General features: G+C 51.8%; 13 protein-coding genes and 1 non-coding gene across 14 annotated transcripts; 7 read left to right on the top strand and 7 right to left on the bottom strand.

The window, feature by feature from the left end:
- Positions 1–325: 325 nt before the first annotated feature.
- On the bottom strand, positions 326–415 carry AYO21_09899. Its single transcript has one exon. It is a non-coding gene; the product is annotated as a tRNA-Leu (tRNA).
- Positions 416–1,542: 1,127 nt separating this feature from the next.
- On the bottom strand, positions 1,543–2,649 carry AYO21_09898 (hypothetical protein; the record flags this gene model as incomplete). Its single annotated transcript, XM_022659827.1, has 2 exons — positions 1,543–2,575; positions 2,627–2,649. The coding sequence occupies 2 exons, from the start codon at positions 2,647–2,649 to the stop codon at positions 1,543–1,545; spliced, it is 1,056 nt and encodes a 351-aa protein (XP_022507849.1).
- A 774-nt stretch (positions 2,650–3,423) lies between these two features.
- On the top strand, positions 3,424–3,979 carry AYO21_09897 (calmodulin; the record flags this gene model as incomplete). The annotated part of the gene is made up of 3 exons (XM_022659826.1): positions 3,424–3,598; positions 3,659–3,871; positions 3,945–3,979. The coding sequence occupies 3 exons, from the start codon at positions 3,424–3,426 to the stop codon at positions 3,977–3,979; spliced, it is 423 nt and encodes a 140-aa protein (XP_022507848.1).
- Positions 3,980–4,353: 374 nt separating this feature from the next.
- AYO21_09896 (hypothetical protein) lies at positions 4,354–5,483 on the bottom strand (the record flags this gene model as incomplete). The annotated part of the gene is made up of 3 exons (XM_022659825.1): positions 4,354–4,448; positions 4,513–4,617; positions 4,679–5,483. 3 exons carry the CDS (start codon positions 5,481–5,483, stop codon positions 4,354–4,356), a joined length of 1,005 nt encoding a protein of 334 aa, XP_022507847.1.
- A 669-nt stretch (positions 5,484–6,152) lies between these two features.
- On the top strand, positions 6,153–8,156 carry AYO21_09895 (hypothetical protein; the record flags this gene model as incomplete). The annotated part of the gene is made up of 4 exons (XM_022659824.1): positions 6,153–6,249; positions 6,329–6,524; positions 6,575–8,008; positions 8,063–8,156. 4 exons carry the CDS (start codon positions 6,153–6,155, stop codon positions 8,154–8,156), a joined length of 1,821 nt encoding a protein of 606 aa, XP_022507846.1.
- Positions 8,157–9,132: 976 nt separating this feature from the next.
- AYO21_09894 (hypothetical protein) lies at positions 9,133–10,140 on the top strand (the record flags this gene model as incomplete). The annotated part of the gene is made up of 1 exon (XM_022659823.1): positions 9,133–10,140. The coding sequence occupies one exon, from the start codon at positions 9,133–9,135 to the stop codon at positions 10,138–10,140; it is 1,008 nt and encodes a 335-aa protein (XP_022507845.1).
- A 959-nt stretch (positions 10,141–11,099) lies between these two features.
- AYO21_09893 (hypothetical protein) lies at positions 11,100–12,244 on the top strand (the record flags this gene model as incomplete). The annotated part of the gene is made up of 4 exons (XM_022659822.1): positions 11,100–11,142; positions 11,201–11,547; positions 11,603–11,667; positions 11,728–12,244. The coding sequence occupies 4 exons, from the start codon at positions 11,100–11,102 to the stop codon at positions 12,242–12,244; spliced, it is 972 nt and encodes a 323-aa protein (XP_022507844.1).
- A 439-nt stretch (positions 12,245–12,683) lies between these two features.
- Positions 12,684–13,841, top strand: AYO21_09892 (hypothetical protein; the record flags this gene model as incomplete). Its single annotated transcript, XM_022659821.1, has 1 exon — positions 12,684–13,841. One exon carries the CDS (start codon positions 12,684–12,686, stop codon positions 13,839–13,841), a length of 1,158 nt encoding a protein of 385 aa, XP_022507843.1.
- Positions 13,842–15,352: 1,511 nt separating this feature from the next.
- On the bottom strand, positions 15,353–15,724 carry AYO21_09891 (hypothetical protein; the record flags this gene model as incomplete). Its single annotated transcript, XM_022659820.1, has 1 exon — positions 15,353–15,724. The coding sequence occupies one exon, from the start codon at positions 15,722–15,724 to the stop codon at positions 15,353–15,355; it is 372 nt and encodes a 123-aa protein (XP_022507842.1).
- Positions 15,725–16,590: 866 nt separating this feature from the next.
- AYO21_09890 (hypothetical protein) lies at positions 16,591–18,102 on the bottom strand (the record flags this gene model as incomplete). The annotated part of the gene is made up of 1 exon (XM_022659819.1): positions 16,591–18,102. One exon carries the CDS (start codon positions 18,100–18,102, stop codon positions 16,591–16,593), a length of 1,512 nt encoding a protein of 503 aa, XP_022507841.1.
- Positions 18,103–18,933: 831 nt separating this feature from the next.
- Positions 18,934–20,016, bottom strand: AYO21_09889 (hypothetical protein; the record flags this gene model as incomplete). Its single annotated transcript, XM_022659818.1, has 1 exon — positions 18,934–20,016. One exon carries the CDS (start codon positions 20,014–20,016, stop codon positions 18,934–18,936), a length of 1,083 nt encoding a protein of 360 aa, XP_022507840.1.
- Positions 20,017–20,434: 418 nt separating this feature from the next.
- AYO21_09888 (PHD finger-like domain-containing protein 5B) lies at positions 20,435–20,767 on the top strand (the record flags this gene model as incomplete). The annotated part of the gene is made up of 1 exon (XM_022659817.1): positions 20,435–20,767. One exon carries the CDS (start codon positions 20,435–20,437, stop codon positions 20,765–20,767), a length of 333 nt encoding a protein of 110 aa, XP_022507839.1.
- A 665-nt stretch (positions 20,768–21,432) lies between these two features.
- AYO21_09887 (hypothetical protein) lies at positions 21,433–22,639 on the bottom strand (the record flags this gene model as incomplete). The annotated part of the gene is made up of 2 exons (XM_022659816.1): positions 21,433–22,544; positions 22,621–22,639. 2 exons carry the CDS (start codon positions 22,637–22,639, stop codon positions 21,433–21,435), a joined length of 1,131 nt encoding a protein of 376 aa, XP_022507838.1.
- A 689-nt stretch (positions 22,640–23,328) lies between these two features.
- AYO21_09886 (hypothetical protein) lies at positions 23,329–25,793 on the top strand (the record flags this gene model as incomplete). Its single annotated transcript, XM_022659815.1, has 6 exons — positions 23,329–23,583; positions 23,927–24,077; positions 24,196–24,255; positions 24,338–24,732; positions 24,851–25,091; positions 25,168–25,793. The coding sequence occupies 6 exons, from the start codon at positions 23,329–23,331 to the stop codon at positions 25,791–25,793; spliced, it is 1,728 nt and encodes a 575-aa protein (XP_022507837.1).
- Positions 25,794–26,199: the final 406 nt, after the last annotated feature.

Here is a 26,199-nt window from a genome sequence, read left to right as displayed (position 1 = left end):
AGATCTCGGAAGAAGCTTTCGAGAAGAAGATCGTGTAAACAAATCGACCAGCATCAACCTGAAATTCGCGACTTCTTCTCTGGGTACATGCAGTATTTGTATTATGTGGTCAAGGACGTACCTGATGTTGGTCACTACATGTCCTTGGCGCCTTGGCAGGCTTAACATACACAAACCAGCCTCAGACCTGGCCAGCACTACCACCACCAGGCAGTACCTCAAGAAGATATGAATATCCTTGCATGGAAGAAAGGAAGAAGGGATGAATTAAAAAAAAAAAACCAGCTACTAAATGTAGGCAGGCAGGAAAATCCACAAAAAGAAATGCCTCCATTGAGAGTCGAACTCAAGACCTCGACATTCCAGTAGGTAAAGGAGCTACTAGTGTCGCGCTCTACCGCTGAGCTATGAAGGCCGCAGAGAACTCGCTGATGCGCGTCTCACGGCACTTCTTGGAGGGATTTGGGGACATATATAATATATACCTTTGATTTTAGAGTGGCCTTGATGGTGGGCTTGCGATTACGTGTACGAGATACCTAAGACTGACCAACTGTCTCGGCGGTTTCTCCCGCTCCACAACCAGCTGACCTAATACAGGGCGAGGGTAATAATACTTTCTGGCTCTCAGCTCTGGCACTACTCGGTACTGGTTCTATGATTGGATACCTCGTTTATGTATAGCATCCTTCTGGATTCATAATAAGCTCGCCGAATCTCAAGGGCAGTTCCCGCCTGTAAGAGTGCCCGCTGTCGCTAAGGAACATGACAAGTACCCATTGGTTCCCGAAAATTTCACAAAGTTACGAGTTACAAAAGAAGAGCCGAGACGTGGAGAGATGTTGTAAGATACCACGGTGAACAGTATCCCTCAACCATTCTACTGAGAGATTCTCGATATAAGCTATGTGCCTTGTACTGCATATCAGAGGCTTCAACCAAGAGGAGCTGCTGGGTATAAGTAGTAGTACTAGTATTTGTGTTAACACACGCCCTCTTGGGAAAGAGGTGAATATATTCCAAAGTGTTTCGTTTTAGAATGAGGACCAGCCCAGTCTCTCTGCTTCCGTATTAGCAATGCATGAAATACTAGTAAGGGCGACCCATACTTACGTCATTACGCCATAGCTACCTCGTCGTCCGCACCGTAATATGACGGAGCTGTGAGGTTCGTTCAACAGGAGAGACCTCCGGCAGGGTCTATGTAGCTCTTTCAAAACAACCTCTATTGTATGCCACGAACCCATGGGCGTGGCTTCCCTTGTGTCTCCTGCAATTGTGTCCAACTTTTCTTCCTCGTGCTCAGCCGGAATAAACCACGGATTCAGGGAGTGATCCTCCAGAGGATCAAAAGGGGAGTGCTTTGGTCATCCGACACAGTCCTGCGACTGAGGTAACACTGTTGAATCTCGCCCTTCGACAGGCACTGTGTTTGTGGCCAGGATCAGTATAAGAAGGCGAGCTTGTGGTGCATAGTCCTCGTTTTGTGTCCTTTGTGTTCAGCAAATATTTTACCATCGTGTCTACACCGTGCTTCATTGCTCAAGGAGGACTGTCTGGGTTCGCGGGAGATGCAGGAGGTGGTATTGGCTGAGCTCGCTTCTTCGGTTTGATCAACAGGAGGACAAACATGCCAATAACAAGAAGCAATAACAACAAGAGGATTTTGCGTTTGGTGTTGCGTCGCTGGTAATTGGTGGCAACGATGAGCTCCTTCTCCGCCCCTTTGACATCTGTAGCCATCCGTTCCACATTGTAGTCAATGCGGTCGAGCATGGTGCCCTGGTCGATGACCATTGCTTGTAAATCGCGGAAGATATCGGCCAGCTCAATGATACCTTTGGCGATGTCGTTGATTTCCTGTTCCCGTTGTGCGATGGCAGTATCGTTTCTATGCAGTCGTTTCTGTGCTGTTTGTTGTAGCGCCGACTGTCCTAGTCGCTTGTCGGCGTCAGACTCGAGTAAGGCCGGGTCGGAGTACGGGTTCTGAACGGGTATTGGAGTTGAAGAACGACCAACGGGTGATTCGAAGCCACCCAGTTGACGGAGTTTGTTGAGGTAAGTGCTTTGTTTCTTCCTGAACGTGGCGCTGACTTCCTGTACTCTGGATGCCAAAGCGACTTGGATATTCTTTGCCATGATCTCGTCCCCCTTTTGAAGGTTGCCTGTCTCCCTGGCCTCCTTGACCATACTCTCGATGCGCTTGATGGCTTTTTGACATTCTTGAAAGCCTCTCGTAATTTCCGTCGTCAACTGTTCTATTTCGCGTTCCTCCTGCAGCTTGACCGACTCGTCGTCGAACCCGGGAAGGACATGTTTGGAATGCAGCTTCTCCAACTTTGCAGCTTTGAGTGTGATGTCCTTGAGAATATCGCCGACCTCATCTTGAACATCAATCCAGCGGGGAGGAAGCAAGTCCATCTCTATGACTGCATCGCCGTCATTCTCGTAAGCCCCCGTGGACATGAGACCTCTGGTCTCCTCTGATGCCTGGTCGGCATAGCCGTTTATGGCGGATGGGAATCGCGGTTTCTTAGATGGGTGGTGGGAATATGACTGGCGATAGGAGATATAACTAGAAGAAGGTCAGACATGCTTGCCTTGCATCAGGAAATTTGGGCTATACAGATTCGTCCGATCTCTCCACATATTGAGATCTGATGGAATTGAACGGATCACATGTGACTGTCCTCCGTCTGATCTCGGGTTGCTCTGACTGGCATGCTGATCAGATACAATGGATTAGGAAGAAACAAGTAGTTCAGACAGTCGTCGGGATGCCAATAACATGGAAGCAGCAAGCATTGTCAAGAATTAAACTTGAGTTGCGCGACACAGGCAGCCCGTGCAAGCAACGAACAAGCGACACCTAGAACATCAGTGACGAAGGGGCTCGGAGAATCGATAATCCGAGGACCATGGAATCTCCCGCCAATCCTTCGTTTTTCAGCTGGCCCGAATTCCAGCGCCATAATCCAGTGGAGTTTGAGACTTTGCCCTTTCTACGGACAACTTTACTCGTAACCCTGCAGTTCAATTTACGCCGCCGCTTCAGCCGCCTTTGAATACGTCCTCCCTTTAGGAGACGCTACATAACTATACCAAACCCCTTTCCAACGTCGCGCACCACCATAACCTGCACTCAACTGCAACGGCGACCGTTGCGTGATTGATTTCGACCATGGTATGGCACCACATGGCAATCCTAACTGCGGCTGCAGTGGTGAAACATTCTCTATGGGCCTAGACTGACACCTGTTGACTGTAGGCGGACTCCTTGACCGAAGAACAGGTCTCTGAATTCAAAGAAGCTTTCTCTCTGTTTGTACGTTGATTGATCTCTTCATTACTGCCTTGGAAGCTGACGCATCGCTCTGTAGGACAAAGATGGCGACGGTACATATACCCCTTCCTACCCCGCCGATGTCGTCGCCAGGTCCGCAAACCTTGAAATCTAACATGACCTTGCTAGGCCAAATCACCACCAAAGAGCTGGGCACCGTGATGAGATCTCTCGGCCAGAATCCTTCAGAATCCGAACTTCAGGACATGATCAATGAGGTGGATGCAGACAACAATGGCACCATTGACTTCCCAGGTATGGTGGAGCAACTTACAATCAGTGGCATCCATGGACTCGGCTTACGAGTTTGTTTAGAATTCCTCACGATGATGGCCCGAAAGATGAAGGACACAGATTCCGAGGAGGAAATTCGAGAGGCGTTCAAGGTGTTTGATCGCGACAACAATGGCTTCATTTCTGCCGCTGAATTGCGTCATGTCATGACTTCCATTGGTGAAAAGCTCACGGATGATGAAGTGGATGAGATGATTCGAGAGGCTGATCAAGATGGGGATGGTCGCATTGACTGTAAGTCAAATTTGTCCTCCTTTCTCCCGCCTGTCCAATATATGTTGTTTCACGACTGATCACCTCAATACAGACAACGAATTCGTGCAACTGATGATGCAAAAATGAGCGAAATAACGACGAGAACCTGTCACCGGCACAGAGTCATGACGGGAGTGAGGACAAGGGCTTTTAGCAAGCGCGGGAGCCCTCGACAGGGTAGTGAGACGAGCTCCTAGAATGGCGATGGCACAGCGGAATTTTCCCGGTTCTACTTGATAGAGTCCAGTTCTGAACTGATGCGGGCGTCCTGGGCAAAAGAACGCCCATTGAAGTATTTGAGCGAGGTGCAATGAAACCAACTAAACAGTTTCCTGTGGCTCAACGCGCTGTCATAAACCCCACCCGTTATCCTGCCCTTTTCCTTATTGATTCTTGGGTATCGTTATTGCTCATTGCGAGCTGCCTATCGCCGCCAGACATCCTTGAACAAAAAAGAAGCCTCAGTGAGACCTGAGCCAGTTCAGCATTTGTTGGAAAGCTGCTTCTTGAGCTCTCTTGATTTCGGGCGAATCATAATCTCCATACACCGCAAATCCTGTGCCATAGTTAGTGATGAACCCCTTCGGCCCAGAGGAATGTTTCCTCGAATTGAAACTCACCGTGCGGGACCTCGGGATATGTCTTGATCTCATGGTCTATGCTGCTGGATGCAAGGTGTTTTCGACCAACATCTAGCACTTCGTCGGGAAATAGAGGGTCGTTCTCTGGTAAAATATTGTCAGCTGTGAATATCCGAACAGCACGAAGACATCAGCTCTAACTTACCGACACAAACCATCGTCAAAGGCGCCTTGATGGCCTTCAGATCCTCGCGCGTCACCAACGTCGCGTGCGCCACAGCACCAGCCTTGATGAGCGGCCCCTTTGCCATCATCCCTTCCTCTTCATCCTTGCCACTGGGCGGTTGTTGCGTAGGATTCTCGCCAGCTAGCATAACCACGTACTTCCCACCGAAGCAATATCCCACGCTATAGATGCCTTGTCCATGGGCGACAGCATCCGCGTATTCGTCCTTGCATGTCTCGATCACCTTGAGCAAGATGGGGAGCACCTTCTCTGGTGTTTGGCGGGCCAGCCACATGTCCACGAGGAATGATTTCGCCGTCTCGGCAGCACCAAGTTTTATGCGCTCGAGGAGGCTCGGACTTTGTGGTGGTTCTCCAGGGGAGGTGGGGGAAGTGGGCATCGTAGTCCTGTTGGAGCTCGGCGCCGGATCACCATTGAATTGGTCAGGCATGATCACGACGAAGCCCTCGGCGGCGAACATGTCTGCTTGGACCTGATTGTTTACGGAGTGCAACCCCGTACCAGAGGTCAGGAGAAGGAGGAGTTTGGCTGGAGTATTTGGATAGTCGGCCGGTTTCGAGATGTAGACGTCAACGTCACCTATCTTGGACATCTCGCCAGACGGTTGGCGATTGTCTGGTGTCGGACGGTCTGTTACGCAGTGTTCTCCCATGCTGGGACCAGTCTGAGCCGTTGAATCTGTAGATGAGACAGCAGAGGGTTCGACTTGGGCTTCCATAGCATCGGACTCGGGAGCCCTGGTTGCGAGTTCAGAATCGGCCATAAGTTGCACACAGACGTGTCAGGTAAGTTCTCCTTTCCCTGGGCCCTTACTCTCGTCTACTTGGATAGTTGTGGTATGTGACTTAATCAGTTTGGGACTAAAAACTTTGGCAAAAGATGCTGATTGTCCGGCTCCTTGAATGTTGGATATACTTGGTAGGGTCTGACCCTTGAGGTCAGCCTAAAGAAATGACAAGGTCTGACAGGAAACTGCTCTGAGAATCGTGGCAGACGTCACAGAGTAGGTCCTGCTTGAAGAAGGACGTACAGCATTTCACTGTCGTAGATGTCCGTATGTTCTTATGCCTAATGACAATGCACACGAGTACCGGAAATGGTCTATCTACAATAGGGTTGCCCTCTGGATACTTGGGCTGAGAACCGTACGCGGAGGACAGCCAGAATTGGTGGAGTGAGACCTTGACAAAAACATGGCGTCAGACAATGGTAGTTTTTGCCTGGCAAGTTTAGTCAGCGCCTCTCCTTGCAAGGCTGTTGTACCGGTGGCGGGCACCAGGCGGGGAGAACCACTTAACGCGTTAGAACGCGTCGAAGAAGTGGGAGCTCGCAGGCATCATTATGTGTCGCTAAACATTTCAACTCACCAACCTTTGCCTCGATCTATCATTACTCGTCTTTACCTCGTTTCAATCATCTTTCAGTGCCAGCCATGAATTCCCCTGCTGCTGCGCTCGCGCGCATCGATGCAGGTTCGCTCGCCGACATTTTTGAGGATCGTCCTGGACGGGTCGAACACCCCGTCATGCGTAAGTCACCATGTCGTGATCAGAGGGTTCCATACACTCCGAGATCGTGGTACCTTCGATGAAGACTGACAGGAAACAGAATGTGTTCAAATCAAGCCTATTGCCACGCAACAAGGTGGTCAGGAGCGCCACCGAGTCATTTTCAGCGACACGAAAAACTACATTCAGACGATGCTGGCCGTGCACCAGAATCAGCTGGTAGAGGAAAAGATTCTCCGCAGAGGAGTTCTCGTGCAACTGATGGGATATTCTGCGAACAAGGTCAAGGCTAAACGGTAAGACAGGCTCTTTCGCTGACTTACAATGACACTAACGCTCTGTCCAGCATTCTCATCGTGACCGATATCAAAGTCCTCGAAGAGTATGGGGAGCACGAGAAACTCGGCGACCCGAAACCACTGGAGCTGAAGGCTGAAGATGAAGAGAAGGCATACCCTACGTCGATTACGAGCAATGGATTCTATGGAAACAAACAAGAGCAGCCGAAACAGAACCGACCCATGGGTCATGCGAAGCCATCGTCATCCGCTCATGCGAACATCTACCCCATCGAAGCAATTTCACCATACTCCAATAAGTGGACCATCAAGGCGCGTTGCACGAGCAAGTCGGACATCAAGACATGGCATAATCGTAATGGCGAGGGCAAGCTTTTCAGCGTCAACCTGCTGGACGAAAGTGGCGAAATCCGGGCCACGGGTTTCAATGACCAATGCGATCAGCTGTACGATCTGTTTCAAGAGGGCAGCGTCTACTACATTTCGAGTCCTTGCAGGGTCTCATTGGCGAAGAAACAATTTTCAAACTTGGCAAATGACTATGAGCTTCACTTTGAGAAAGACACCACTGTCGAGAAAGCCGAGGATCAAGATGACGTTCCCCAAGTTCGATACAACTTCACCAGCATCGCAGACTTGCAATCTGTGGAGAAAGACACAACCATTGACATCATTGGGGTGCTCAAGGAGGTCGGTGAGACTTCACAAATCACGTCAAAAACCACAAGCAAGCCCTATGATAAGAGAGAGCTCACTCTGGTCGATAACACTGGATACTCGGTGCGTCTAACCATCTGGGGGAAAACGGCGGCCTCGTTTGACATTCCACCTGAATCAGTGGTCGCTTTCAAAGGTGTCAAAGTCTCAGATTTTGGCGGACGCAGCTTGAGTCTGCTAAGTTCTGGGTCGGTTAGCGCCAATCCCGACATGCCTGAAGCACACAAATTGAAAGGGTGGTATGAGGACCAAGGTCGGAGTGGCAATTTTGCGACTCATGCAAACATCCAAGGCACAGCGGCATCTGGAACCGGTTCTCGAGGTGATCCGTTTAAGACCATTTCGCAAGTCAAAGACGAGCAATTGGGAATGTCTGACAATGCCGACTTCTTCTCCGTCAAGGCTTCAATACAATACATCAAGCAGGACAACTTTTGTTACCCGGCATGTTTGTCGGAGGGGTGCAACAAGAAAGTTTTCGAGATCGACCCCGGTCAGTGGCGCTGCGAACGATGTGACAAGAACCATCCAAAACCTGAATACCGCTATATCATGTCGGTCAACATTAGCGATCACACTGGCCAAATCTGGGTCAGCTGTTTCGACGAAACGGGCCGACTGGTCATTGGTATGACCGCGGATGAGCTGATGGAGATCAAGGAGGTGGACGAGAAGAGGCTAGCCGAGATATTCTCCGAGGCCAACTGCAAGACATGGAATTGGAAATGCAAGGCTAAACTTGACACTTTCCAGGAACAACAACGGTAAAAACGACCGACCCATGATGTTGTTGACACGGAGACTAACGCGAGTACTAGGGTTCGATATCAAGTCACATCGGCCGCGCCTTTGAACTATGTGACAGAATCACAGAAGCTGATTGAATTGATCAAGCAATACAACATTGACTAGAGGAGGAGTAGCAGAAGTTGTGGTTATCGTGGATTGGGGTGTTGGGAAAACAACTGAGGTGATGATGGCACTATACCTGAATGATAAGCCTTTTGCCTACCGAAAGACTACACTGGGGACAGAAAGCAAGCCACTGAGTGCCACCCAGAGTGCTAGGGTCAAGTGTGCTTTGTCATTTGGGATGCACCTGGGTGCCTGTATTGATAGCTGCGAGTTATGCATGTGGAAATGATGGATGAATCTCGGTGGCTGAAGGCCATGAAGCCCCCAGTGGCACAGAGTAATGCTGGATCCGGTGGAAATTCACTACTTTCGCTGATTACTTTTACTACTTTTACTACTAATCTGGAAACCTCCGAAATGTTTCGTTAGTAATGGCGTCACGTCATCCGCAGAGTTCCTCGCACCTCGTCTGCACCTCGTATCGTGTACGAGGGCCTCATCGTGCGCATCCTTGCGCTGCTATGATGATGCCCCTCTCTATACCTTTCCTGGCGGCATTTAAACACAACCTAATCGGGAAGCAGCCTTGAGGTAATCATATCTCCGTAGCCTGGTGTCACCTTTGTCTTTGCTTCGCCAATCCCTCGAATCTATCATCCGCCTGCCGTCGATCCCGAGGCTGCGATCTTCGTCCTCTTCTTCTCCTCCTCTCTCTCGCCCGTATCGACATTGAATGAACTCGACGGCGACTGTCTGCTCAAGGGTTGCATTAGAAATCCCGCATCTCCAACGGCTAGTGACCGGCTATTACCCGTTCTCAATAGCAATTCTTCAGGGCCAGCGCATTTGTCCGTCTTTACATATACTGCAGACATCGACGTCTCTCGGGGCAAGAAGATCCTTTTCAGCATCAGCATCAGCATCAACATCAATATCACCCTTGAGCAGTACCACCAGAAGTAAGAACAAGTTTGCTATCAGGACTCTTCACAGTCGCGTCCAGCCGTCAGCTAGAAGCACACCCGCAAGAGCCATGGCAACCATGCGCGCAGTCGACATCAAGGGCGGAAAGGGTCCCATTTCCGCCCTCTTCATCAACCCCGACACTCCCAAACCGGTGGCCAAGGGCAGCCAGGCTCTCGTCAAAATCAAGGCTTTTGGCCTGAACCGCATGGATCTCCTCCAGCGAGAAGGCGGATACCCGTTACCACCGCAGGCGGGCCCGATCATGGGCGTCGAATTTTCCGGTACCATCGAGGCCTTTGGCTCCGAACCCGAACGGGGCTTCAACATCGGCGACGAGGTCTTTGGCCTCGCCTACGGTGGCGCCTACGCCGAGTACATCGCCGTCAGCACGCACATGCTGGTACACAAGCCCAAGGAACTCAGCTGGGAGGAGGCGGCTGGCATCCCCGAGACGTGGATCACGGCGACGCAGGCGCTCTACCTGGTGGGCGAGTTCAAGCCGGGCATGTCGGTGCTGTGGCACGCGGGGGCGTCGAGCGTGTCGATCGCGGGCATCCAGCTGTCCAAGGCCGACAACGCCTCGGCCGTGTACGTGACGGCGAGCTCACGCGAGAAGATTGAGTTTTGCAAGTCGCTGGGCGCGACCGAGGGTTTTTCGTACAAGGAGGGCGACTGGGCGCAGGCCTTGCTCAAGCAAACCGACGGCAAGGGCGTCGACCTGATTGTCGACTTCATCGGCGCCGGCTACTTTGACCAGAACCTCGACGCGGCGGCCCGCGACGGCCACATCGTCAACCTGGGCAACTTGGGCGGCAACGTCGTCGAGAAGCCCGTCGACGTGTCGCGCTTCCTGCGCAAGCGCCTCCGCTACGAGGGGTCCAGCCTCCGCAGCCGTGACGAGGCCTACCAGGGCCGCCTGCGCGACATGCTCGTCGAGCACGCCCTGCCCCGCTTCATCGATGGCCGCTTCAAGGTCATTGTCGAAAAGGTCTTCAAGATGTCCGAAATCCAGGAGGGCCACAAGATGCTTCAGAGCAACCAGACCATGGGCAAGTTGATCTGCACCGTCGACTGATTGCATTGACATCCGCCTCGAGAATTTGAGATCCAAAGATCAAAACATAACATACGCACGAGGTATTTTGGGGGAATCAAGCTGCGAAGGAGGGAAGAGGGAGGAGGGAGGAGGTATTCGCACAGGACTGACTGTACGAGAGAGACAAGTGCTCGACAGACAAGGGTGATTAAAAGCCCATGAATGAAGGGGACCGTCTTGAGAGAGAAACCCACAAAATTATGATTGTCAACATTGAGCCTTCATTCTTCTACAGCCAGCAGCTCGTATGAAAGAAGTAGTTTTTTTTCTCTCTCTCTCATCATTTCCTCAACAGCCTCAAAAAACGGCATCTCTGATGAATATATGATTGATTATAGCACAGCATCCATTGTTCTCAAGCCCTGTCCTTGGTCGATCCGCTTGGCCCCAATGGCTCGGAAGGGTAATTTTTCTGGGGCACCAATAAGAGCACAGCAGATGGTGCTGTCTCGCATAAATGCGACCATGGCTTTTGCTTATGAAGACACGCCCGACCGTGTTTCTGAGGTCCATGAATCCGTGGTGAACGAATAGAGTTTCATAGAAGAATCACCAGTCCATCGATGAGAGCCAGTGCTCTTGAACTGGACTGGGCTGGGCTGGGCTGTCGGGAGCTTTGTGCAGTCCGCTGATCCGCAATCCGTGGTACTTGGTCACCCATCTTTATAAGAGCCTAGAGCCTGAAGCCTCGAGAGGCTTGTGCTTGGTGGCGGATGAGTATCCTCGGCCAGTAGACTGTTTGTGGTATGGACACGCGACGAACTCGAGGGAATATTGGATCTGATGAGAGGGCATTTGGTCAGGCTCGAAGAGTATATAAGTCGAATAGTAGACCTGAAGAGCTTGATCGATTCCTCCCACAAGAGCATACCGCAGGACTTCAAAAACCAATTGACACGTCGATTCAAACGTTTGTCGCAGCGGATCCAGCATCGACCATGCCCTCGATTTTGATTTTTGGTGTAACAGGCCTTGTTGGTTGTAAGTTGCCTCCACAATTGTCTCATAACTTGGCTGGTTGACTGACATTATCTCCAAGCACATCTCGTTTTGGCTCTGAAGAGAGAATATTCCCAACTCCCAGTCACGGTCTTCTTGCGGAATAATACCCTCGACAAGTACTTGTACGAAACAGCAGGCATTAAACGCATCGTGCATGGCACTTTCGATGAGAAGAACAAGATCACCGCGTTAGCGCGAGAACACGACATCGTCATCAACGTGGGTTCGTCATGGGATGTGCCTTTGAGCGAGGCGGTTGTGGCAGGCTTAAATCAGCAGCCGCAAGATAAGAAGAAGACACTCATTCACATGAGTGGGACTGGTAATTTTGTGGATAAGAGATGGACGGATGGGGCGTTTCACGCCGAAACGAAGATCTGGGACGTGAGCGAAATGGCACCTTTGAACTACGCGGAATGAACTTACTGACATGCAGCAGGATTGCAGTCCAGAAGACATGAAGCTTATCAACCCTTCCATGCTCAATGGTGGGCCTGACACCGTGTATGATCTTCTTTGGGCATCATAGTATCTGTCATAATTGACTGACAACTCATCATGCAGAGTCTTAACTGCGGGCAAAACAAGCAATATCGGGACCTACATTGTCTTCCCTTCTGGAATATATGGCGAAGCTGCTGGCCCAATTCCGGCTTTGGGAGTGATCCAACTAATCTACCGCGAGAAGGCCAAAGAGCTGGGATTTGTGCCATACGTAGGAGACGGAAGTGCCCTCTTCAATTGCCTCCACGTCAATGCCATAGCCCCCTTCATGCTGAAGGTCTTGGACCTGGCATTGCACGAGGAGGATCCTCAAGGATCTGTCTATGAGCGATGTTTCCTGATTGGGGGACCGGAAGTTTCCTGGAAGAAAGCATCAGACGCCTTTGCGAAAACATTGTACGCGGAAGGGATCGTGCGGGAGCCTCGAGCCAGAAGTGTAGCTTTGGAGGAAGCAGGCGGGGGCGAATTGCCGATGCTGATGGCGAGCAATATGAGGTTCGTGTCGCGACGCGCAGAGAAGTTGGGTTACAAACATAACGAAGTCGGGTTGGTGGAATTCTTGAACGAGTCGAGGTAGCGTGGCATGAGTCGTGGGACAATAATAGAGAGACACGTGAGGCTGCTGTGGAAACGGAGCTATGCCTGATTCGGAGTTAATCAACAATTGCGTCATTATCACTGGACAAAATATATGGCGCAGCCTCGCCTGGCGGCTGCCCAGCCTTGCTCCCCAGCCTCTTCAGTGTTTCCTGCCACCACATATTCACAGCCATACAACAGTATTTCGCTCACAAAAGTCTCTTCGCAGAGGTGAGTTTCTCATCTGCCCATCTGGACATTCCATATCTGACCCTCTGCAAAATTACCACACCGTCAAATTGTCTACAAGACACTACATCGAAACACCGTCTCTTATCGTCCCCTTACGCACCGAACATCTGTGATATACGACAGAAGAACAGCTGCACTGACGAAGCGTTTCCCTCGAGAGCGTTGCTGCTCTCTTCCCTACCATCATGGCTCCGGTCAATTCCCATGTTGACATACCCGACCTCAAATTCTCTTCCCTTGAACTCGATGCACGCTCCACGGACCTGAACGAAATGCCGACGACAACCTCATTTTCTAAACGGAATCTGGTCTACAATCCCCTCATCCCCCGAAGCGATGACTCTCCTCCCATGCTATCTCCGATAGATAGCTATAATGTCCTCACCGCAAGAGATGCCCAACATACAAAAGACCCAAACCCTGGTGCCGGGTCAGTTGATCCTAATGATATCAACATGAAAGGTATCCAGGCGCTATTCGCCATTATCGGAGCTTCTTTCGTCATCCTTGCCATCTGGTTCTTCTTTTGGGCCAAGAACGGCGGCTTTAAATGGCAAAAGGGTGACTGGGATGAATACAAGTCTACCGTCTTGAGACGAAAGGGCCCCAATGGAACGACTCTTAGTAACGCTACCAAGAGTACCAAGCTAGGTGGTGGTAGCGTTGTGGGAGATGGGTACTCGGACAAAGACACGGCTACGATCCCAGATACCATGACAGAGGCTATGACTGAGACGATGACAGAGCTGTCTTCTGAAGCACCTATCATCAAGGAGAAGCAGTCAAGGAAGCAAAAGGAGACGGCAAAAGAGAGAAAGTTACGAGAGGCCAAGGAAGCCCGCTGGGAAGGTGGCCAGGACTACGATGTCCGCGCATATCGACACGAAAAGGCTGCCCGTGTGGGGGGTCTCAACAGAGACTCGGATGCCCTGTTCTACGGCACGGACTACACCGAGACCTCACGTGGCGGCAGTGACATTGGCAGCAACAGCACCCGGCAAGCACCGTCTTCTCGCCAGCACAGTCCTGAGAAACGTCAATCACGTCGTGACTTTTCGTACGGCCAAGAAGGCAGCTTCAGTGTCGCGACTCCACCACCGGCTGCTGCGCCAATGTCTGGTCCTCGTCCACCAAGATACCACTCGCCGAGCAAAAATCACAGCCCCCAACGTCCAATCCGCACCGTGCCTGGTTCATTCCACGCAAACCAAGACTTTGACAACCAGAGCGTCCAGAACCAGAATACCAAGGCCTATCATCATCCACTTCCCAGCCTCAGCGGTCAAGGACCTCCAAGGTCTGGTGGCTGGAGAAGAGATAGACGAGACAGCCTGGATGACTGAATGAGTGGTGGTATCGATGAGCGTGTTCTTCTCAGGACTCGAAGTTGCCCATGTTAGACAAGGCCTCTCATCGGTCGCGTCGATGACAGACAACTACAAATCTGGAGGAAGCGCGGAACAAGACGCACGAAGTGACGAGATTGTACTGTAACTCCGACATTGTTGATACTGGGAAAGGGACAGATTGACCTGGTACGGCGTTTTTGACTTCAACACGGGAATAGGGATTTCGGAAATAGCATGGATCGAAAAGCGACATGGATGACGAACGAAAGGGAATGAAAGTCTCGACATGGACAAAGGACAAAATTGCATATGTGAACAGAGGAATGGAATGGGAGAATTGTTACAAGCGAGCGAAATATCCCATGAGCATGGTGCACTTGCACCTTGATATCGTGCTAGCCAACTAGAAAAGTAATACATACGAGGTTCCAGTACGGACTACAATGAGTAGAATGAGTACTAGAGTACGAATTTCGGAGAGACTTGATTATGAACATGCTCTCCCATTGTTCGAGGTGTAAGAAAGGCCTGTGACAGGCTGAGTTCCTCCCGCGTTGCTCGTTTCCTAGATAGATAGATTGATAGATTAGAACTGAGCGAGTGAGGTATTCCTAGGTATCTCTCTATTCATTGCCGTTGTACCTCTACCTCTGTACCTCAGTTTGTACCTGTGAACCTGTGTGTCTCTATCTATGAGTAGGGATGTTGGATCATAAGGACCGAGGGACATAGACATGCAGTTAAACAGGTAAGTAGTGGAAGGGAGGGAGGGAGGTAGGTAGGTAGGCATAAGGTGACCTTTGAAGCTACCTACTATCTAAGGGGTTTTGGGTTTTGGGTTTCTTATTACCATGGATGATGATGGTATGGGCCCAGCCAGCCAACCCGGCCCAACTCAGATGGCAATACCAGACCAGATCCATGCGAGGTATCCTGAACCAAAGAAATCTTGCCTCGTGATGTGATGTGTTGTGATGGATAACAATGCCCTTTGCAAAAACTCCTGTGCGAATTCTCGTAAACAATACCCAATTGTCGTTATGCCGTGCCGTGCCGTGCCATATCATGTCATGTCATGTAAGGTCAGTCAGTCCCTGAGCTCCGAATCCTCAGCCTTGAGCCTCGAGCCTCGAGTTTTCGGGCCTCGAGTCGAACAAGGAAAAGGAGTCTGGGATTGTGTGAACAAGAATGCCCGGGAACAGAGTGAGTGAGCGAGCAAGCGTCAGACAAAATCCCGGTGGTAATGTCATTAATGATGATGATGACCATGCTCTCCACCCCCAAAATCCAGCTCAGGGATGGGAGGCAAAGGGGGCAAGTGGGCAAAGGGGGCAAGTGGGCAAAGGGGGAAAGGGTAAAATAACACAAGTCCGATGCGTTCCCACAAAGATCCAAAGTGGGCCAGTCAGCACAGCATTCTCCGCCAGCTTCTGTCTGATCATACGTTTGCTGCGACAGAAACACTCATGTCTCGCGTCTCGTGCAAAGTCGAGAACACCCTTGATCTAGGATATTTCGACCCTCGCGGTGTTCTTGGACACTTTGCTGCCTTTCCCGTCTGTGCCTTTGATCTTCTTCGTGCCTGCAGCCTTCTTGCCGGGCTTTCCCTCGACGGTCCCGATGACTTTCTCCACCACGCCCTCGACCTTGTCCGCAATTGTGGGCTTTCTCTTGTGGTGCGACGCAGGCGCGCGTTTCTTCGTGACACCTGCGCCGGTGGTTGTCGCGCCCGCCTTCTTCGGAGCAGTCTTGCGCTTCTTCTTGGTGGCGCCGTCCGTAGTGGTAGCCGTCGTCTTGCGTTTGCGCACAGGCTCGGTCGAGACGGTGGCAAAGACTCTTGGCTTGGAGTGGCCGGTTGCGCCGCGTGTTTGCGCCATTGGTAGTGGTGGTTTTGGTAGGTGTTGTGTGGTTTTTGAGGCTCTCGCAGTTGTATGCAGATGAGACGGCGAAGGCTGTCTTGAGAAACTAAATAAGGCCAGTTGTCAGCTGGTAAAGTGAGTGAAACGGTTGTTTGGACTGCGCAAAAGCGGGGGTGACGAGGTGACCGGTGAAGCAGGCAAAGATGATACGGTCACAACTTCATGGGGTATCGTCCAATATTTATAACTCTTGGAACAATGATAGATAAGGTGCTCGCGACAACCGATGACTCATGGGAGCAATGGAAAAGCAGTGGTGGGAGGTGGTTCGCAGGCAACCAAGGTCCAGGCAGTAGAAGGGACAACAGCGCAACAGGTGGGAGACAGGTTTACGTACCTTGTTATGCGCGTGTGTCTGGATCCTGAAAAATCAGTTACTGATCAATAAACACCAGGCGACCGGATTCTGATAATGAGACGAACAGGAAAAGGTGGTTGTGGGAGTAATGGAGAGAGGAATGTTGAGGTTGGCGTTATCGACGAAGGTGGGAAATTCGGACCCTTTTTGAAGTGTCGAGTTGCAAATCCAATGACGGGCCCAGCAAGGACAACACACACTCAATCCTCCCCCCCATCCATGTCATGCCAACAACATTCATAATAATTCACTCTCTTCCCCAGGGTGCATTCAGTTCTGCTCCCTGCATGTGTTAGGGATCCCCCGGTCCATTCCTCTCCATTCGTCCACTGCAAGCTGCCACTTGTTGCTCGATTCTCTAAGCGCCATGGTCGCTGGGCGCTTGTCGCAGCAATGCAGGGACACTTTTCACCCAGCCATTGATGCTCATGGAGCTCTTCTAGAACATGGTCAATGCTTGTCGGATTCAGTCGTACCAATCTTTCAGTTGAAATGATTGATCTTCCAAAGCCGGACCGCCAGCAAGATGGAGCGCATTTCGAACCTCCCACTCAAACTCAGCCAGTGCCCTCAGTTCCGAACCCACAAAGAGACCCCCGATCAATCCATGTAAGGTCCCAGCCATGAGGCCAAGGCTGCTGAGCAGTATCAGGATGAAGGACACAAAATTCCGCGGTGACCACCAGACGGCGATGAAGCAGCCGATCGAGACCACAGCGGAGCCCACGAAATGCAACAGGCCATACCGTCGTTGCTTTCGCTCCCGCAGCGTGTATTTGTCGATCATGACGAGGATATCTCTGTAAAAGTCCTGGCTGACTTGGCTTCGCGTGGGTATCTTTGATATTGCCTTGTCGAAACCCTTCTCCTCAAAATCCACAGTCTGGAGGTTGGCACCTGTGGCGCTTGAATCGTGCAAGGCTGCGTGAGCTTCCACTGTGATCGAAGGAGCTGGCTGGCTTTGGCTTCTCTCTAGTGTCGCCTGCACAGCAAAATGGTCACTCAGCGAGCAGAGGAGGGTCGGGTGCCTTTCGGTGAGAGCAACCTTTACATCTCCCACTCTCCAACCCTTACCTATGCCGCTGAAGAAGATGTAGTCCAACCGTTTTGCTTTTGGGTCCAAGTCCGTGCCCGAGATTTTCCGGTCGTGGCCCTGCGCCAGCTGCTTCTGATGGGCCTTGTTCCATCGCCACGTATTCAGAACAGAGTCGCACGTGTGGCCGTGTTCCTCGAGACTTATCTCGACGGACGGAGTCTCATCTTCGCCCACGCGTTTCCGGCGCTCCTTTTCAGGTGGATCGACGCTTGCACCAATGCTGCTCCCAGGTTTCACCACTCGCCACACATCCTGCACGCCCGCACGACTTTCCACCAGAACGTGTGCGAAGCTCAGTGGGACCATGTTGAAATCGCCCAGTCCAATGACTAGGCTGCCTCTGTCGGAAGCTGCACGCATGAGTTTCGCAATTTCCCAGGCCTGTGCTGTCCGATGGCAGATATAGCTGTCGTTCGGTTCCTTTTCGTAAGGCGCATGTAAGTGCGTATTAAATACTTCAATGTTGTCGCCATCGGGAAGAGAAATCCTGGCACATGCAACACCCTTCCCGACGAACCAGTCGCCGCGGAAGTATGCCTGAGGTCGGCCATTGAGAGGATAACGATACATGGAAGATTCGGTGATTGGCCATCGACTCAGGATGGCCAGACCAGCCCCGAAAATTCCGGAGTGGTAGAACTTGCCGTACGGGAGGAAAGAGCGGGTGCTGTCTCGTATGGACAGGTAATCGGTATATGTCCAGCATTCTTGCAAACCGACAATATCGAGTTGAGGGGAATAGGTGGCAAGCCGATTTCCTATTTCGGACAGTCGTTCATGGCGGTGCTTTGCGATATATTTCAGTCCCCAGCAATTCAAGGTCAGAACGTTGATAGATGAGATTTGGGAGCCCGCGGTGCTTGTCGTTGGACGTGATTCCATTGTCGGCAGATATGACGACTAGATTGGCACCCAGATCCAATAATAATAATAATAATAGCACTGAAGACCTCCCCTTCAAAAACCACCCAACGCCAAGCAGTTCAATGGACGAGCTAGTAAAAGATGAATGCAGGGCGTCGACAAAGATCAAATGTGGCAGAAAATGTGACAAAATTACGACATGGCGCAAAAATAGTATCAAAAGCTGCTGCTGCTGCAAAACTAAAAAGAAACCGTAAATTTGGCCTGGGACAGAAAAAAAAAAGACCAACAAAATGAATACTTCGTTGTTTGGTTATCACGCCTGGGAGAGAAAATTGGGAGAGGGAAAAGAAAATAGAATGCGCGAGAATTGATTTGATGATTGAACTTCGGCCCGGAGGGACAAGTTACGGTTCGCTGGGTAATTATGGCAACCGGGGCGGCTGCACGTGGTGGAGTCCTTCATACCGAGTATGAGGTATGACATAAACCTCAGCCTCGTCGGTCACAGCCTGGTGCCTGTCTAGACTAAGTGTATCGCACTAAACCGTGTTTGGACGCTATACAACGACCGGCGAGGCTGAGCACCATCATCCCTACGGTACGCATCTTGCTTGTACGCTTGGACTGTGTGAGGTATAATTTTCCCAGCGGAATCAGTCCACCGAGAGATTTTGACATGGCGTTGCGAGTCTCTACGGGCGGTCAACGGCATCTGAATGAATCACTTCTCGCCGAGAAACATGCACATGCCGTACGAGTCTCGTGTCCGCTCTGTGCTGTGCAGAGAAACATCCAACAATGTGGTATTCGTCAGTATTGTAGCCGACAACCCTCAACGGTACATATTCAGTATATTACATCGTCTTCTTGTCCACGCTCGAGTTCTTCGCCGCCATGATCATGGTCGTCGTGCTCTTTGCTACTGCCGCTGCGCCGCCTCTCTGCTTTCGGTGGGTGTTCCGCAGAGTCGTTATCCTTCAGCGGACCGGAAGCATCGTGGGGGGAGGGTTGATCTTCCCCATCCTTTGGACTTGTGATCTGAACCGATTGTTCGTTTCCAGATGCGTCGTTGACAGCCTCGCCTTTCGCATCAAGGCGATTGTCTCCTTCGTCTTTCGTGATATCTCCAGGGAGGCTTTTTGGACCCGGCGGGTGCTGCGCCTCCTTATCTTCTGCCTTCAGCTCCTGTTCCCTCGACTTCCTTTTCTCCTCAAATTCCTCGGTTTCCCGCTGAATCGTGGCCTCCGCCTCTTCGATCTGCTGTTTAATCTCGTCTTCCTCCGAGTCGCGTAATTCCCAGGGTTTATAGTATAATCGTGGCTCTGCCTTGGTCTGCAAAAATCCAGCGGCGGCCCTCATATTCCTATGCCGCAATTTCATTGCCTCTTCATCCCAGCGCAACTGCTCGACTCGTCGTTCGCGCTGAAGTTGTTGCCTCTTTGCGCGGGCAGATTCGGCGATCTCATGGGACTCGCGTTTCAGGCGTTCCCGCTGACGCGATTCGATTTCTTCACGTCGTTCGTTTAACGTCGTCGTCGTTGGATTATTTATCTTGGTTCCAGCGGACGACCTTCTCGATGCGTTCGAGGATTGCGAAAGAGTGCCGAGTAGGGCACCGAAAAGTCTTCGGTTTCGAGATTTATCCTGTTCCAGGGTCGAAGATGTCTGTCGTCGGCGAGGCGGAGGAGGCGACATCGCCGATGGCTGTCCTCCTGGAGCGCCTACTGCGGCTGGCGAAGTTGCTGATGGCGCCGATGGGGACGCTTCGCCATTGTTCGTTCCGGCCGTTGACGTCTGTGAGTTGAGGCGGGGGCGCTTATTTGATTCTGAGGATTCGGAATGGGAGGACTGGCGGCGTTTGAGGGAGCCATGTTGGTCTGCAGGGTCGACCTGAGGCTCCTCAGGAATGAGGACAGCCGAGGATATCATTGTTCGCAAAATGCGGTGGGTTCAAGAGTTGGATCTCTATCAAGTGAGGCTCCTGCTCCTCACTCCCACAGTTCGTTGGTTTGGCATCGAGGCTGTTGATGTGTAGATGAAAGGCAGAAACATCGAATCAGGCCTGCAGGCGGAGCTCCACAGATCTTTTCTTGCTGCACGTGCCGCTTTTGTTTGTGCGGGGAAAAGGAACGAGGCTTAGAAATTCGCGCAAGGCTGAGCTTTTTCGATGCGTTTCCGTTTCCTTGTCCCGCAGCCACTACGCCGACCTACATATTATTCCCTGCATCCTCCCTTCCTGCGTCGTCCACAAGCTCTGTACCAAATCAATCCTCCTCGAACTACTGAAAACCACTACAACAGTACCTCTGGTCGCTCTCGAAACCCCCCGCGAAATACAACTGCAACAATGTCGCGCCACCACCCTGATTTAGTCATGTGTCGTAAAGCCCCCGGCATCTCGATCGGCCGTCTTTGCGACAAGTGCGACGGCAAGTGCCCCGTCTGCGACTCCTACGTGCGCCCGACGACTCTTGTGCGAATCTGCGACGAGTGCTCCTTCGGCAACTACCAGAACAAGTGCATCGTCTGCGGCGGTGAAGGGATTTCCGACGCCTTTTACTGCTTCGAGTGCACGAGGTTGGAAAAGGACCGAGACGGGTGCCCGAAGATTATCAATCTGGGATCGTCGAGGACGGATCTGTTCTATCAAAAGAAGAATTTCAGAAATCAACAGTATTAGAGACACGAGCTGCATCTTTTCAGAGGGAAGCCGGCGCTGGGAACAGACCACCGCTCTCTGTCCGTATGGGCTAAAATGAGTGCATATTCCAAGCTGTGCAGGATACAACTTGATGCCTAGGGGGATAATTCATGGTCGAGTTGCCTGTTCTGGCGAGGATTTCATTCGAGACAATCTTTCAGAGTGGTTGAATATGGCACAGAAGTGTCCGCAAATCTTGCGCATTCTGTGGCAACCCAGCACGTCCGCTTCTCACCTCCCCCACAATGAGGAATACGGCCAGAGCCATTTGTTCTGCTGAATTGGTACTGGCTTATGCTCCGATTGTTCCGCGTGTTGAGCCGCACGTACAACACTTGAAATCCGGTCTATATCCCGGGCCAAATGCATCAAACAACAGATTTTCTACCAGCGAGAACACGTTTGTCGTGTCACGACACTGAATGACGAGTGGATCCGGCGTATGCAGAGAATGAAGGAAAGGAAGGGTAGAAGACAGCCAGCGACTGATCTCAATTCAATCGTCGCTTTATTCGTCATATGTCTTTGAGAATGGTTATTGGGTGCTTTTGAAAGCCATCAGCGCCACATTTACCTCGAAAAAGAGAGGTTATTCTTGCAAGTTTGTAGTGCAGCTTCAAAATTCTGCCTGATTCATCGACTCGTCACCTCTTCCCTGGTCTCTTTGGTCTGGCAAATCCTCCTCTGGGTGTTGCAGTTCCCGACCCGGGGCCCGAGTTGTCGCCGCCTTCTGCACCAGAAATTCCACTAGCAAGACCCGCCGCGGCGAGCAAAGACTTGACTTCCTCCTCTAGTCTCTCGCCGTGTAACTCCTCCGGATCTCCGGCCTCCAACCTCTTCACGATCTCGACACCTTCCCACCCGGCCAGTTTGGTCATTCCCAACCTCGAACTCGCGTGGACCATTCTTTCCTTGATCTTGCTCGTCCCGGGACACACGTAGATAAATATACTTCCCGAGACTCCGTGTGCATTGTAAAATGTATAACTTGGTCGATCGCCTGGTATATTCCCAGCTACCGCACCGGGATGGACGTCAGAATTTGTGGACAACAGCTGAATCTCTTCCGTGGCAATGTCGATTCCGAAGACAGCCATATTGCCGCCCGAACTGTCAGTGTCCTTGAACGCCGTCAAAGTGGACTTGGCCTCATCCGCAATCTTCATCATGACACCCCCTTTGCCCTGTGTGGCGCCACTTCCTCCCTCGCCCATCAGATCTCTTCCCCGCGTTCCGTGCCTTTCTTCCTCCTCGGCCCGTTTCACAGCTTGCAGCTCCCTCTCCTCTGCGCTGAGCAACCCAGAATCCACGGCTCCCCTCGCACCGGGGGTTGGGACTCCACCGCTCGCAGCCGCAGAGCCTCTGGAACGCTCATCCCATTGCGCAGGATCGAGGATCTCTTCTCTCTCAGTCAAGAAGACCGTCTCGGAGAACTTTTCAGTGCCGAGCTCGCGCATAAGCGTGTTGCGTGTTGATGCAAACAGAGTTTTCTGCCGCACGGGGGCCCGTGAGGGAACATATGTTATTGCTATCAGCTCACTGGAGTTGGGAGCACGACGGAGGAGCAAGTACAAGGGGTCGGTCGGCGTCAGGATATCGGAGAGCGTGTGGATGCTGTTGAAGAGGCCGGAATGCGTGGAGGGGAAGCGGATCGCTGGTAAAGGCGTGAGGGACTCGGAACTTATACCGGCAGGGAGGCAGAAGAGAGAGGTATCGCTGGTAAAGTTGCTGAATGCGGAGTGAAGATCAGAAGATGCTGCAGGTAGCAGAAGGATGGTGGTCAGTCAGCCTCCTGTATATCACGGTCCAGGTGCGGGAGGGTACCAAGTTACCTGTAATTCCGGACTGCATGATGGCGGATTTCTACTCTTTGAGTGTATCCTAAAGTGAATAGAACTTTGACGGATTTGTTTGTAGGAGATGTGAAGGAGGCAGTCGTTTGGAGACGCAAGGTCCTCGGTTGGAAGAGGAAAAGACGTGATATGTAGACTTCGGATATAGAAACTTTCAATGGTATCGCATTCACCGTAGCATCTTCTCCTGTCTTCGAGTTCAGAGAAATGCCAAAATTCTGTAACTACATAGGAGGCCCTTTTGTCCACGTCGATCTTGCGGTGCAGTTGGAGGGCCCCGCCGTGGGGTACCCGTTCGAGGCTGCACTTTACCTGACTTGGTAGACGACAGCCTCGTCGAAGCCAAACCACCATCTCATTCACCCTTCCAACCTCAAACTTATCTCATATCGGGACGAATGTTGTGGCATCGAGGTTATATTGCGGGTTACACAAATTCATTTGAGACCGAATCGAGGAGCTCTGACGGAAAGGTGTATATGGCCAACTTGGGACGATGGATAGTCCGTGGTCTCCTGGAGAATGACTCGTGCCCTTCACCGTGAACTGGTGGCTCACCGGCCTTCCACCACTTTAGACAATGCCTTCAGACACCTAATCTCCAAGTCTCGACCCTATGTGAATACTTTCAAGGCCGGGAAGTATAACCCAACAGATCCAAGGTGCAGTAGTCGGAACGTTCCGACCATGGTCAGCACTCCAGTCGGCTCCGTGACGATCACTCTCCGCAACGTGTGGGTTGAGAACGTGGGGGAACCTATCAGACTCGATGACCTGCTATCTACCGTAGGTCCTTGCATTTATGGCCAGCAATGGGAGAGACCTCTGGAGGTGCTCGGTGGCTTAGGGAATCTGCAAAGATGTGCTGTCAATCGGGGAGGCCTCATCATCGGGGTTTTCCCAATGGCATGGAGTAATGACAAGTTCGGAACGATGATCAAGGTCAGATCAACCAAGCTGACATGGAAGTGAGACTTGTGTATAAGGAGTCCGACGACTCCAATGATATATTTCCGATCATGAAGTCGATACGAGCTGGGAAATTCGAAGCACTACGCTGACCAATTCATTCAATATCGTGGTGATATCGCTGGCTGCCAACAATGACATTCACATATCGTTCGGGAGAGTCCGTCACAGCGAAGGATGGACTACTCTACCATCCTGTACTTCTGCTGAGTGTTATTTCCATCTCGACAGCACTGCTTTATGTATGCTTTTCAGGAGAATGGACGATTCTCAGCTACCAATCCCAACCTCTCATGAATGCTGACGCAAATGGCAGACACTCGGGCTAGTCACATATAGGCTTTACTTCCATCCACTCGCAAAGTACCCCGGTCCATTCTGGGCGAGGGTCACGAATTGGTATTCGGTCTATCACGCTGCTATCGGTGACAGACACCTGCAGATCTACTGGGCGCACCAGAAGTATGGTACGTGTTGTCAAGGTGTAGGGGGGTTCAGGAGATGCTTGTGAGAAAAGGCCGGATGTGAGGCATGGAAGGTGATCAGAAGAGACGGTGACTGACGAAGTGTCTGTTCTCCGTGCAGGCAAGTTTGTCCGTATTGCTCCCAACCTCGTGACAATCAACGACTCGGCTGCCATCAAAGGTACGTATACTTGGACCACTGACGCCCCTCAGCTGAACACCAGTGGCTGTATGACGAAGCTAACCCTGACTATCCTAACCAGACATCTACGGCGTGAACCAGAACGTGCGCAAATCCATCTTCTACGAAGCGTCGATCGCACACAATGGCTTCCAGAACATGTTCTCCTCCCGCGACCGCGAGATCCACGCCCGCAAGCGCCGCATCCTCGCCCCAGCATTCACCGAGGCGAACCTGTCCTCCATGGAACAATACATGCTCCCGCACATTGACGAATTCTTCCGTGCGGCGTCGGGCGAAGAGCACTGCTCGGCACTGCGACAATGCTGGACCGCGGACCTGGGGAAATGGGGCAACTACCTGACCTTCGATGTCATGGGCGATCTCGTGTTTGGCAAGGACTTTGGCATGCTCAGGGGAGATGAAAGTCGCCAGCTACCCGATGTCATTGACGCGGCCGTACACCAGCAGCTTCTCGTAAGTTTGCTCTGGCCGCCTACCCGTGTATGGTTTGGGACAGACGCGACACAAAGCAAGCCCGAACACTCGAAACTGTCCAAAGGACTCGAAGAGACCTGGCTGACCACACACGCAGAACGGATGCAGCCACTTCATGCTCAGGTGGAACCTTGACAAAATCCTCTTCCCAGACATCGTCCGCCGCGGCCGGCAGTTGCTCGTGTACGCGAAGAAACAGGTCCAGCTGCGCATGAACGCCGACCAGAGCCGCAAGGATTTCTTCTCGTACATTGCCAGCGCCGAGAACAAGGACGGCACCAAAGCCTACGCCAATTCCAAGGAGGTGTTTGCCGAAGCGAGGGGTCTTATACTTGGAGGTACGTCCTCTCTCTTTTAACACAGGAGTTCTGGGAGAGCGAAAGAGCGATCGTTACTCATAAAGTGTACAACCAGGCTCCGACACAACAGCCACACAGCTGGCGGCGAATTTCTTCTATCTGACGCACAATCCCCACGCGCTGAAGCGTCTGACGGAGGAGATCCGCACGACCTTCACCTGCGTCGACGAGATCCGCCTCGGCAAGACGCTCGACGGCTGCGACTACCTCCACGCGGTCATCAACGAGACGATCCGTCTGAGCCCGAGCCTCCCCGGCGTGCTGCCCCGGGAGGTGCTCACGGGCGGCCTCAGCGCGGCGGGCGAACACTTCCCCGCGGGCGTCGAGCTCTCGGTCCCCGTCTACGCGGTGCACCATCACCGAGACGTCTTCTTCGACCCGCACACGTTCATCCCCGAGCGGTGGCTGCCCGAACACACGAGTGTCGACGCCGTCAAGCGGTGCCACGATGCCCTGACCCCGTTCTCGTACGGCTCGAGACAGTGCATCGGGAGGCGGTTGGCGGTCATGGAGCTGTGTCTGGTCCTTGCCCGCGCGGTCTGGATGTATGACCTCGAGTATGTCGCTGGTGGGAAGGAAGATCGGTTCAAAAAGAATCCCGAAGTCGTGGAGTATAAATTGCTAGACCATCTCGCGGCAGGGAGGTCAGGTCCAGTCATCAGATTCACGAGCAGGAAGTGAGAGACGGCGCAGAACAAGAGGCCTTTATTGTTGGTCTGGAAATTACGGAACGATTCGAGAGATGTCCGTTCGAAGAGATTTTCGACACTGAAAACACATTTGTTCGTGCGTGGCAGTCGCGCGTAGCGGCAGTGATCATTCCCTTGATACATTCCCTTTTTTTCCCATCTTGGTAGATACTCCCATCCCAAAGTGACCGACCGTTCCGTTCGATTCAACTTTACCTAGAGTCTGATGGGAACATTCTCTTCACCAAATACCCAACCATAGGGGAACGATTCTTCTTCTTCTTCTTCTTCTTCTTCTTCTTCTTCTTCTTCTTCTTCTTCTTCTTCTTCTTCTTCTTCTTCTTCTTCTTCTTCTTCTTCTTCTTCTTCTTCTTCTTCTTCTTCTTCTTCTTCTTCTT

Source organism: Fonsecaea monophora (assembly GCF_001642475.1).
Source record: "Fonsecaea monophora strain CBS 269.37 chromosome Unknown Scaff105, whole genome shotgun sequence".
Classification (NCBI taxonomy): domain Eukaryota; kingdom Fungi; phylum Ascomycota; class Eurotiomycetes; order Chaetothyriales; family Herpotrichiellaceae; genus Fonsecaea; species Fonsecaea monophora.
This window is presented reverse-complemented; position numbering and strand designations above follow the sequence as displayed.